The sequence below is a fragment of the Nestor notabilis genome, unplaced genomic scaffold, assembly GCF_000696875.1.
Source record: "Nestor notabilis isolate BGI_N333 unplaced genomic scaffold, ASM69687v1 scaffold10096, whole genome shotgun sequence".
NCBI lineage: Eukaryota > Metazoa > Chordata > Aves > Psittaciformes > Psittacidae > Nestor > Nestor notabilis.
Window position 1 is genome coordinate 58,541 of NW_009931465.1, and position 11,666 is coordinate 70,206.

The 11,666-nt window shown below is 40.0% G+C and overlaps 1 protein-coding gene across 1 annotated transcript; it reads right to left on the reverse strand.

The window, feature by feature from the left end:
* Window positions 1-6,147: 6,147 nt before the first annotated feature.
* Window positions 6,148-9,290, reverse strand: SNAI2 (snail family zinc finger 2). The gene is made up of 3 exons (XM_010015923.1): window positions 9,067-9,290; window positions 7,951-8,496; window positions 6,148-6,987 (listed from the first exon to the last, which is right to left on the reverse strand). The coding sequence occupies exons 1-3, from the start codon at window positions 9,143-9,145 to the stop codon at window positions 6,806-6,808; spliced, it is 807 nt and encodes a 268-aa protein (XP_010014225.1). The 5' UTR covers window positions 9,146-9,290; the 3' UTR covers window positions 6,148-6,805.
* Between the last annotated feature and the right edge of the window lie 2,376 nt (window positions 9,291-11,666).

Below are 11,666 nucleotides of genomic sequence, written 5' to 3' on the forward strand. Positions count from 1 at the left end.
ATTTCTTGAAACTACCTAGAAGCTGAAAGTCATTTTCCCCAAAAAGTGATTTTCTGTCAGTAAGTTAGGGCTGTCAAAAAATCCTGTCTGTTTTTAAGCGTAGGTCTTGTCCAGTCAGAACTGGTTAGGATCTGGGCTGAGATGCCAAGTTGTTTCACAAACACCACTAAAATGTCCATTACGAGTCACAAGATTCTTTTTTTAATTTCCCCAGGACATAGCAACCTGGCCTTGTTTCATGTGTTATGGATGAATAGTGAATACTTTGCTATAAATCTTGGTGAACTGTCTTCAATGTATCTTTTTGTAACATTCAAAAATGTGAAAAATTAATGATTTAGTGCTAAATATGATGCAGCTTTTACAGAGATGGGGGGATTTTTATTAGTCTTTTATGTATAATATTTCTTTAAGTTGTTGATTGTTATTGATTTTTTTTGCTGGAGTTTCTTAATAACTGTCAGTTTTCATTCTTCTGACTCTTTATTCATTGTCAGCTGCGGATGATCTGCCAGCACACATGAGAGGACAGGTTACATCAAAGGAATTTACTTTGGTTTAGGGACATGTGCAAAATCTGAGCTAATTGCAGTGCAACATTATACTTTAACTGCTTCTTATTACCAACTTAGCAGACGTCTGTGACTTGGTACTCTGATGCTCAGTGCTTTTACTGGGAACCCACAGGACCCAGTGAGATGTAGGCACTTCTCTGTGATGGATTTCATAGACCAAGCATTCCCAGGTCATGCCTTTGAAGAAGATGAGAAAAAGCGATGGTCAGAAACCACTGCCTATTGATGGCCCTCCACGTAACGTGTATTTGTTGTTCAGACCCACATCTGGGGCTGGTTAGAGAATGTGGCAATACCCACATCTATCTAGTATTAAAAGATCTGTGATATTCATTGATTTTTTGCTGGAGTTACTTAATAACTGCCAGTTTTCATTCTTCTAACTATTTCTGTCAGCCACATCTAGGAAGATGGTTCTGATGTGAGGGAGAGAAAGCAGTAACAGAAGAGGCTAAAATTTGAGAAGTCAGAGTATGTTGAGTCTTAAAAAGGTGAAGAATGGCTTTCTGTAGTCTTCTTCAGGCAAAAGGCTCTGTTTTACAGTACAAGCAATATAAAGTATCCTGATCCAGAATGTGTAGTATTCTCAGTCCTGCTGATGCTGATGGGCAAACAGCTTGAAGAACACCCTCCTTTGACTTTGTCCTGCTAGAACGCACCCTGGTATTTGCATTTAAAACCACCTTTTTTAATTGAGGGATGGCTCTAGCAACAAAATGAGGGATATCTCTGGGTTTTTCTGAAGCGGATTCCCACTGGGGTTGCAGTGAAAGGATTTGCATGTTTGAATGTGCAGGCTGTTCTGCTGTATGCCTACCTGTGTGAAGAGACTCTGAATGTCTTCATGTACCTGAGTTGCTCTTCCAAGCTTAGAGGGTGAAGGGTACTAAAAATGTTGGAGGCCATGTGAATTTTAGCTGGCATTCATGTGATTGCTGTTTTCTATGTCTTGTTTTGACAAAATGATGTAAAAATATGTTTGCATAAAGGACAGATATAAAAGGTCATTTATTCCCTCTTGGCAAGGGCTGCCAAACTGTGACCTTTGTCCACCTCACAGCTACTTTGTGTACGCACTGGACAAATTTCTGGTGGTGCATATAAGGCAGAGAGATAAAAAGACAAGAGATGGGCATATTAATTATTCCCAGGTAAAAGGGAGAGAGGAGAAACATGTAACAGAAAGCGGATGTTGCATTTTGCAGTAACTTTTGTCTTAGAGAGATGTGAGGAAAACTAAAGAACGAGGGTCATGAAGGAGCACTTGCTTATGTTTTTGTATCCCAAAGGGTGAGTGAACCAGAACTAAAAACTCAAAGAAGTATTTGTCTGGATGGCAAGGTAACTGAAAATGAACAAAGTGACCAAACTGCCAAAGAAGTAAAAACACCACCACTGTGAATACATTTTTTTTTTTTTATCTCTAGCCTCTTACCTATGTGTCCCTCAGGATAGACAGCAATGAAAGTATGCAATTAGGCTGCATCACAGCCTCAAAGAATTTGCTAAGCCATGTTTTATACGGTATGTCAAAAAGGATATGACTCTGAAGCAAGATGTGCACCCCTTTAAGAAACCCATGTCACCTCTCACCTGAGACACCCTAATTCTGCACTCTGCAACAGGACAGGGGAGCTCTTTCTCTCCCAGGAAAGAAAAGTCCCATACTACATACCCTTCAAGGTTTCTGATGACTTTATATAGATTTGGAATTAATTAAATTTTGGAGGAAGAAGGGACAGAGCATGCAAGCATCATTTTCGTCTGTACTTTACTGTTATGGCTCATACAGTTTCCAGAATCGTAATGCATCTTATGAGAATCCTATAAGAAATTGAGTGGTATTTTGACTTCTACTCAGCAGTGGCAAAGCCCATCTGCAGAGCCAGGTCCAGTTCTGGCGTCACGAGTACAAGGTGGACATGAGAATACTGGTCCATGATGCTTCATGGTATGGAATATCCCTTTGGCAAGTTCAGGTTAGGTGTCCTGTCTCTGCTACCTACCAGCTTCCTATGCACCTGCTCTATGGCAGCCACGAGAGGCTGAAAAGTCCTTGATTTAAGGTAAGCACTAATTAGCAACAACACATTAGTTTGTTATCGGCACTAGTCTCATAGTAAATCCACAACACAGCCCTGTAACAGCTACTAAGAAGAGAATTAACTCTATCCCAGCCAAAACCAGGACAACCAGGTTTCCCATTGTCCTTCCTTTTTTTAATTGACATTACAGGATCTTTATGATGCTTCTTTTTTTTGCTTGATTTTATGGAGCTTAGACTAATAAGCCCTGAGCTTGCTTAATGATAGCAGGAACTATAATAATCCAAATCATAGTGTAAAATACAGAAGACAGTTTTTATTGTGCCTAAATCTGAGAGGCACTTATTTTAACCCTTCGGAGAGCATCTAAGTGGCTTTTCTGAACTACACATCAGATGATAGGATAATTGTAGTGCTGTAAGCATAAATGTGTGCTTTGTTCTGTCTTCATTTCATGCACATCTTACTCCATTCTGCAGCCTCTGAGGTGTAAAGCATGCTCAGAAGGAAGCAAGGGAAGAGAAAAGAGAAAATCAAAGTGAATCAATTATTGCCTTCAGCCTTGAGAAACTAATGCATTTGACTTGTAACTACACATTGGCCGTGCTGGTATAGCCCTTCTTTGCACACTGAAAGTATGCTTGGGAAGTGAAAGTAAATTGCCAGAACATCTTAAAAGAATAATCTAGCCCTCATTCCCTATAATGGGCAATCATATAACCAAACAAGTATGTACTTAGAGATTTGGAGTAACCTCCGGGTAAAAGTCCCTCCCCCAGATCTACTGATTTTAAACAACTTGTTAGTGAAGAGTTAAAAAAACTATGAATCATGCAGTAATAGGCTGCTATCATTCAGGTGCCTTTAGAGGAGAGACTGATCTTTTGATAGCTTAACTTTTCACTTAATTACATTTAGCACTGGTATCAAAAATTAAATATAAAAAAATAAAAGTGACTGATTTCAGATAAAAAAAAAAAACAATTAAAATATTCAGAGTGTGAAGATCTTCCTAAAGAAGATTTTAAAATTTGAGAATTTGAATACAGAATGAGAGGTGTCTTGTGAGAAATGTAGCAATGGCCAAAGAGATTCAATGGGTATATTAGCCATGAAGGGAGTTTTCCTTTCTGTTTCAATAAAATCAAAGCAGTCATTGACCAACAGCTCGTAGCAGAATTCAATTTACATTGATAAATAGCTTGCACAGGTATAGAAGGGCATGTTTTTGAGAAAAGTCCTGATAGCAAATAGCAGTCTCACAGAAAAAGCAGAGAAATTCAGTTCCCTGGGAACTTTGTGCTGCAACTGGACAGAGAGCTAAGGATCTGTGATAGAGCACTCTGTTTCAATTAAAGAGATGAGCCAGAAGAGCTTCTAGCCTTTCCCATCTTTGTATTTTATGAGTACAGGTGTTACAGGCATGCAAAGTAGCATATCTTAATTGTCATCTCTAAATGAGACCAGTTCCACTTGTGTTTGGTTTAGCATACTGTATTTTGATGAAGTTTTCATCTGATTTCCCTTAAGGACAACAGTAGCATTTCCACTCATTTGAGAAGTCAGGTTCTTATGCTATTTCATTTACTATGGGTGTAGAGAATTTAAAGTGTGAATTAAAACAATGGAAAAGCCTTTGTGACATGACACAGGAGAGCAAACCTAGAACTTTGACAGTACAAATAGCTGTTGTTGACTGCCAGAGCTTTCCTCATACTCCAGTAAACTTTGCTCTGGGAAGAGAAAGCTGCACAAAGAGCCGCTGGAGCCTAAGAACTTCAAAGAGAATGACATGGAAGTGCAAATCAATAGAGTAACCACATGAAAATTTTTAAGGTTATTTGATGCCTTCATATGTTCATTTCAAAATGTTACCTCACAAATTCCCACTAACCCTATCTTTCTTGAACTCTAGCTATTTCCTGAAGAAAAAAAAATCTAGCAGGCCCTAGGGAATATTGTTATAACCATGAGATATTGTCAGAGGATGCTTGGAGAATATGAAAAGCTTCATTTGAGCTGATCTTTTTTCAGTATCATGCTTCCTGTGGAGAATAGGTACAAAACTTCCATCATGTGCCTATTGCCTGCATTACTCCAGTGCAGTCCTGCCACAGCACTCCTCTTCAGGACTCAGCTGGAGGAGTCAAAAGGCATGCATGGTCTGTTGCATTATTTTGCTGAAATGTACTCTTTTTCAAGAAATGTACAACTTTTATTTATCCGTCAGTAGCATTCTTGATAAATTGTTGAAATCTTGTTTTTATTATTACTTGCTCCTGCTGGTACCCTAACGTAGGCACTAATGTAGTCTTAAGACTGGATGCCAACCAGTGCTTGTCTGTTTTCTAGCTTTGCACTTTGTTGAAAGTTGAAAATAGTGTTTTGAACTAGTCAGTAATGATGAGATATGATTTATTGACGTTGTAATGCTTTTATATCGTTCAGATCTTGGAGTCCTTAGTCAAATCATCTGAAGAAAAATATTTCTACTTTTTATTACTGAATAATTCTTTTCTGTGATATGTTAGCTGATACAAAGTCTTAATACATTCACTTCGCAGTTCTGATATGTAAGGTACTTTAATAGAAGCATCTTTCATCCTTCCTGAAATGGCCATATAAAGTATATAGTTCTGTGACTTGACTACTACTTTAAAAGAATATCATGCAAACGTTACTGAACACCTACAGGGCTCTTCTGACTTTAATGATCTTTGGAGCAGGCCCAGATTTCCTAATGTCAGAGTCTCGGGAAAAGTATTATGAAAGGTTACTCTAGTAGCATCCTCTCAACTGTTAAAATTCAAGAAAGAAGCTTCTTTAAAATGTTTTTGAAAAAATATATTTAAGAATGTTGTCATACTGTTGTAAGAAGAAAAAAAGCAAGGGTGTTTTAAAGCAGTGACTCTAGACAAATTCTCTGTATGTTTTTAAATGGTTTAAAATGCAATGGGTATATGCCTTTCTAATGTCCAGTTCTTATAAACTAAGGATTGGCATTTGAAATTCACTTTTATCTTCCTTTGGTTTTGTAGAGACATTCACATTTTTCTACATTCCAAAGGCTTGATAAACCAGACACAGCTGTATTCTTTAATTAGAATAAACAACAGAAAACTTACTTAAAAATGTTTATTGTAAAAAAGTGGCTAGAAAACAACATAAATTTCAATTCACGCTTTCTTCAAGTTATCTATAGATTCTGCTATAGGCAACAATTCGCTTTCATTCATGACACATTCAATCATATAAAAATAAAAATATTTACATTATGTCCACATACTTTACAAAATCATCAATAAAAAAAGGCACTTGGAGGGGTAATGCTGAAAATATTGCATTTCCTTTGTGCATTTAAAAAAAAAAAATAATTGTCAAACTCCCGTGAACCCCTCTCTTGCACTTATTCCCGTTTTTTTAAAAAAGATTAAAGTTTAGAGGAACTATTCCATGTTACAGATGGTCAAGCATGCACCAGGAATGTTTGAAGCTACAGTCTTTCTTTTCTATTAAAAAAAGGCACATGCGGTTAATTTGTGGCTTTCAATTTTTCATACATTCTCTTACAAGTTTTTTTTTTTCTCTTAATTATGCAGTTTTAAAGCTTTTCAGATCATTAATGAAGGCCTTGGCTTCTAATAAAATAAAATGAAACACAGCAATGAATAATATTAAACATTTACTAAGGTAAACTTGGAATACTTTTTAAGGCACCTGAGATAAATGGTGTCTAGCAAGATTCACTTGGGTAGTATTTTTTATTAAAAGTTCCACTTAAAATACTGTTTCTTTGGTTGAAATGGCTTGGCAGGAATGTATTCTTAACTTTGTAGCCTTTTCTAGGCAAGAAAAGACGACCTACATTTGGCTTCATCTATGAAGAAAGCTGCTAACACTTCTTCCTTTAGGTCTACTTGAAATGTCATGCATGGTGTCTTCCCCCATATTTCAAAATTCACACTTAAGAATGTGAATGTTAATGAACAGAAACTACTTAAAGCTCATTTCTACTGACATTCTAAGTTCTTCCACTTTTTTTTTTTTTTTGATTGTTTGGTGGTGGTTTGGTTTTTTTTTTTTTTGGCTGAAAAGGAGACAAGAAAACGCCTTTGGATTTCCACTTATCATTTGGAACAGGAGTGGAGAAATGCATTGAGTCCAGGTAAACATTGACTGCATGACTCAGTGTGCTACACAGCAGCCAGATTCCTCATGTTTGTGCAGAAGAGACATTCTGGAGAAAGTTTTGGAGCAATTTTTGCACTGGTATTTCTTCACATCAGAGTGGGTCTGCAGATGAGCCCTCAGATTGGATCTGTCTGCAAAAGCCCTGTTGCAGTGAGGACAGGAAAACGGCTTCTCTCCTAAAAAGGAAACATCAAGGGAAAATAGAATAAAGCTTTAAAGATAAAAATAAATACATGTTTAGGACAGGTAAAGCCTACTGTTATCCAAAGAAACAAATGAACAAGCAAAAAGGATTTATTATAATAAAGAATGTGTAATAAAAGGTTAATTGGGTCGCAGATATGACAGCTTTCAGCACTGTTGACTGTACTTGCAGAACTCAGTCTTTTCAGAATATGTTAAGTGAAGTCTCCGAGGAGAAGCTGCTGACACCTCCTGCATCCACAGGTGCTTGCAGTGATTTTAGGCTGGGCTCCTCCAAAAGTTTCACATATTTTCACAGAACTCTTTCTGCTTAGAGATGTGTGAGGTACTGGGGACAAGGGCTTTGACTGAAGAGCAGCAAACAGCTGTACAGACATTACATTGCACCCAGCATTGTACTCAAAAATCAAGTTTTTGCCTCCACAGAGAAAAAAACCCCAACTTCGGTGACGATGTGTTTCTAATCCTAAAGGACTTGACACAGCGCATGCAAAACTTGCCAGCTACTTAAGCAGCTAGAAAGCAGCCCCTCATTCATTGCCTTTCTGGTTTTGCTGCTTGATTTCAGAGTCAGCTGGAGCCTTCTTAAAGCTAGCAATTTCCAAAGCCTGAAAGTTAACATAAAATCCTTAAAGCAAAATGTTCAGCTAGCGGAAATGGGCTAAACCATCCTAAAACTATCAAGGGAGCAATGCTGACTTATGCCAGTATTTGGCCCACAGTTATGAGACCATGATACACGCTCCTCCCACCCCCCACGTCCCCCCCACCAAGTGGGAGAACTCAGTCTTTTAATGACACATTTGAAATTGTGAGGATGCTTTTCAAGGTTAGTAAACAACCACTGCTGCTTTTTTCACCTATGGAGAAAAATAACAAAAAGGCATCCTGATATTATAGAAACAAGAAACAGCAATTGTAATGTTTGTTCTTACCAGTGTGAGTTCTAATGTGTCCTTGAAGTAGCCAGGGTCTAGAGAAAGCTTTGCCGCAGATCTTGCAGACACAAGGTAGCGTGTGGGTCCTGATGTGCATCTTAAGTGCTCCCAGGCTGACATACTCCTTGTCACAGTACTTGCAGCTGAATGATTTCCTAGACTGGGCATCACAGTGCAGCTGCTTATGTTTGGCCAAGCCAGAGAAAGTTGAATAGGTCTTGTTGCATAAACTGCACTGAAACTTTTCAGCTTCGATTGCATGGGGGTCTGAAAGCTTGGACTGGATTCTCTCTTCTTCATCACTAATGGGACTTTCTGAACCGGTGTGATCTTTGGAGGAGGTGTCAGAAGGTGGAGGTGGGCTGACTCTTCCCAAAGACGAGGGGTATCCAGAAAGAGGAGAGAGGTCGTTGGGTAATGGAGACGGTAGCAGCCCGGTTGTAGTCCACACAGTAATGGGATTGTAAGCTACTGAGCTCAGGATCTCTGGCTGTGGTATGATAGGGACTGGATAGCTTTCATACAGGTAGGGGGATATAATCACTGAAGAAAAAAGAAAATTTTAAGGTAAGAGAAACAAAAAGTATTTCAAGAGGCAGCAAAATTAACATTCTGGGGATTAAAAGGTGCATAAATTGAACACTCAGTATGGTCTTCTAATATAAGGATGATTAAGGAAATATTATTTCATACATATATTCTTATGGGTAGAGACAGTAGTAGCCTTAAACAGACAAATTACAGTTGGAGTGTATCTTCAAGGCAGCATGCTGTTTCTGAATCTATGCAGCCTGATACAATGAAGCAGTGAAACTTCCTGAAGGATTTATATGAAAGTTTTGATTCCACCACCAGCAGATACAGCCCAGGAAAACTCCAAATCCTCTCTAAGTAACTTGAGTTCAAGTGGATGAGCAAACTTTTATGATTCACTATGGGCAGCATTGACATATTTCTTAAAACTCCTTCCTTGTAAGCGAAAGAAAAAAAGAGCTAGCAATGAACTAACCCATTCCCTCAAGCCTGAGAAGCAATCCCACCCATCCTCATTACTGCCACGCAATGACCGCAATCTCAGAAGCAACGCGGTGGCGTTAGATTTCATTTTGTTACCTGTATGAGTGTCCAGCTCGCTGTAATTGGGCTTCTTGGATGAATTGAAATGTTTCTTGACCAGGAAGGAGCGTGGCATTTTGGATGCAGGGCTTCTCCTTCTCCCAGGGTCTCCTCGTGGGTCGGCGTAGCGGTCCCGGCGGGTGTGCAGCACACACACACTATCACTGCGAGCGCATCGGTCCCTATCGCATTGCCTGCCCCGCGCAGTCCATCCACTCCGGCTGTGTGTAGTGGCAGTGCAGAGGCGCCTTGAAAAGTGCTGTAAATACCCACTAGTCAGGTGCAGGGGGGAAGGGTTTTCCTCTCCTCCAATCACTTCGGGATGTTCTCAAGCACTTTTCCAAACAGGCTGTTTTTCTGGGAGGGCTCTCTGGCTGCTGGCGGGAGGGATCCAATCCCTGCTCGGAAGGTTTGGTTCAGGTTTCAGCTCCTCCCGCTGGAGACAGCTGTGAACGGAGGAGCTGTGGTCAGAGCGCATTATCTTTGCTGCAAAGTGGGTGTATGGTGTGCTCAGTAGAATTTCGGTCTAGAAAAATGTGTTGGTCAGAGTGCTCTGTAAAAAGGTCAGTTTACTGATTCAGCTGACAAGAGATCTGGCTAAATCACAGGCTCTGAAACTTTTATTTTCTCTCTTCTTTAAAGCGAATCTGGTTTCCAGATGTATAAGAATTACAATGGAACAAACTGTTCATTAAGGGCAGAAGGGGGGGACATTACAAGATAACAAGTTAGCCGGCAGAGCTAATGAAAGCCTTTGAACTGACTGTATGCCTGCTCTGCTTGGGAACTGCCTTTGAATAATTGCGCTTAGGAAAGGCTGGAGACGAGCAGCCTGCCTCGCTAGCCTGCGCCCTTCCAGGCAGAAGGGCCAGCAAGATACTGCAAGTGAGTTAAAAAGAGGGAGAAGCCCTGGAAAAGATTACTTTTCAGGGCAGGGTGATAGTTTTTATATAATATACATACTGCTTCAGACTGTTCATATGAAGAGCTCTTTCTTTTTTACTTTAAAAATCTGCAGAATGCAAAACCTTGACCTTTCCTTCCTTGGGAGTAATTATGTCACTCTTTTGCCTATCCTCTTAGAGCACTGCCAAGCAAATTTTCCTAATTACCCAAAGCAGTTAAAAGATGCACAGATAAGCAACCCTCCCAAATTATAGACTGTGTAATTTAAATGTCTCTTAAATGTCCCTCTCCATTAGTACATTTAGGACCTCTTGATTTCCTATGAAGGTGTAATCTGTATTATGTATTTCATTTAGGATGAAAGTGTCTTAAATATGCCACAGAATTTTCTGGTTATCTAGATTGATTTAGAGGAGACAGTTACAGATAGTTTGGGGGTTTTTGTTTGTTTATTTTTTTAATATATTTCTTTTATTTTAAAATATTTGCATTTGGAAAACATGGATAGATGAACACCGGTGAATTTCTAACACAAATTACACTCTGATTGACTCTTGGTCTTGTCTCCGCACCCCTTCCCTCTCCTCCTTGTGTGTTAACTACACCTGCCTGGGCACATACCGGTATGCCGTGCCGGTGTGCTGCTAGGGCTCTGTCCTGTCGGGAGGAGGCGTGGAGGGCTGTTTTACAGAGACCACCCCAGCCCTATTTTTGCAGCAGGTGCTGGAAAAAAAAGACTCCCTCTGGTTGTGTTAAGACACGTAAGTGTAAAGTGCTTTGTTGAGTGGCGTGAATTCTTAATCTCGGGGATGCCAAAACAAGTGCAGGGAAAGTTAGCCATTTTCAAGAACTGATTAAAAAGATTCAGCTGTTCAGTATCTACCTCTGGTGTCTGTCAGCGAAAGGTGTCACATGGATTTCCAAACTGCAGGAACACACCCAGGCTGCAGGAGAAAAGTGGCAAGGAAAGGGACTTCCCAGGTACCTGCTTTGCAGCTGGAGTGGAGCAGCAGACATAACTCTTCCCAGAAGAGAAAGCAGTGCTTGCAGAGACACAAACCATTGCTTTCCTCAACCTCACAGAAATTAAGAAATCCTTTTGCAAGAGGTTGCATTTGTGGTCCTGCGCCCCGCTCAGCTCTGTTCTATCTGAGAAGTCCCTGTCCCATGCCAACTCTGGGAAAGCATTGCATTTCAGGATGTAAGGCATTAGTCTGTATCTAAATAGTCTGTTACATGAGCTGTGATTCAGACCTTGAGCTGGTTTAAGTTTGTGTGTTGAAATGAATGGAGCCATGCAGATTTTCACTGGCTCGGGATCTGTTCTTTTGTATGTTTGTTAAAAGTAAAGGGTCTGATTCACCAGTGAGGTACTCCCTCTCAGGGCATTTTCGCCAGCATAACAGCGGAGTGATGCAGTTTAAATTAATTGCGCTTATATAAATCACAGGAGCGTAAGCAGTTAGCCCACTGGCTGAGCTGATTGAAGGATGTTAGGAATTGGATAGAAGGCATGTTATTACACGGTCCTGAAAGGATATTAGCAGCACATACTACCTGAGTGAGGTCTGCTGTCAAAAAAAGGGAGAGTCTGCATGAGGAGTGGGTGAGTCAGAGTAAACAGGTGTTCCGGGTGTTTACGGCAGATGTGGATGAGAGGGCACCCGGAGACGTGCAGCATCCATCCCCGT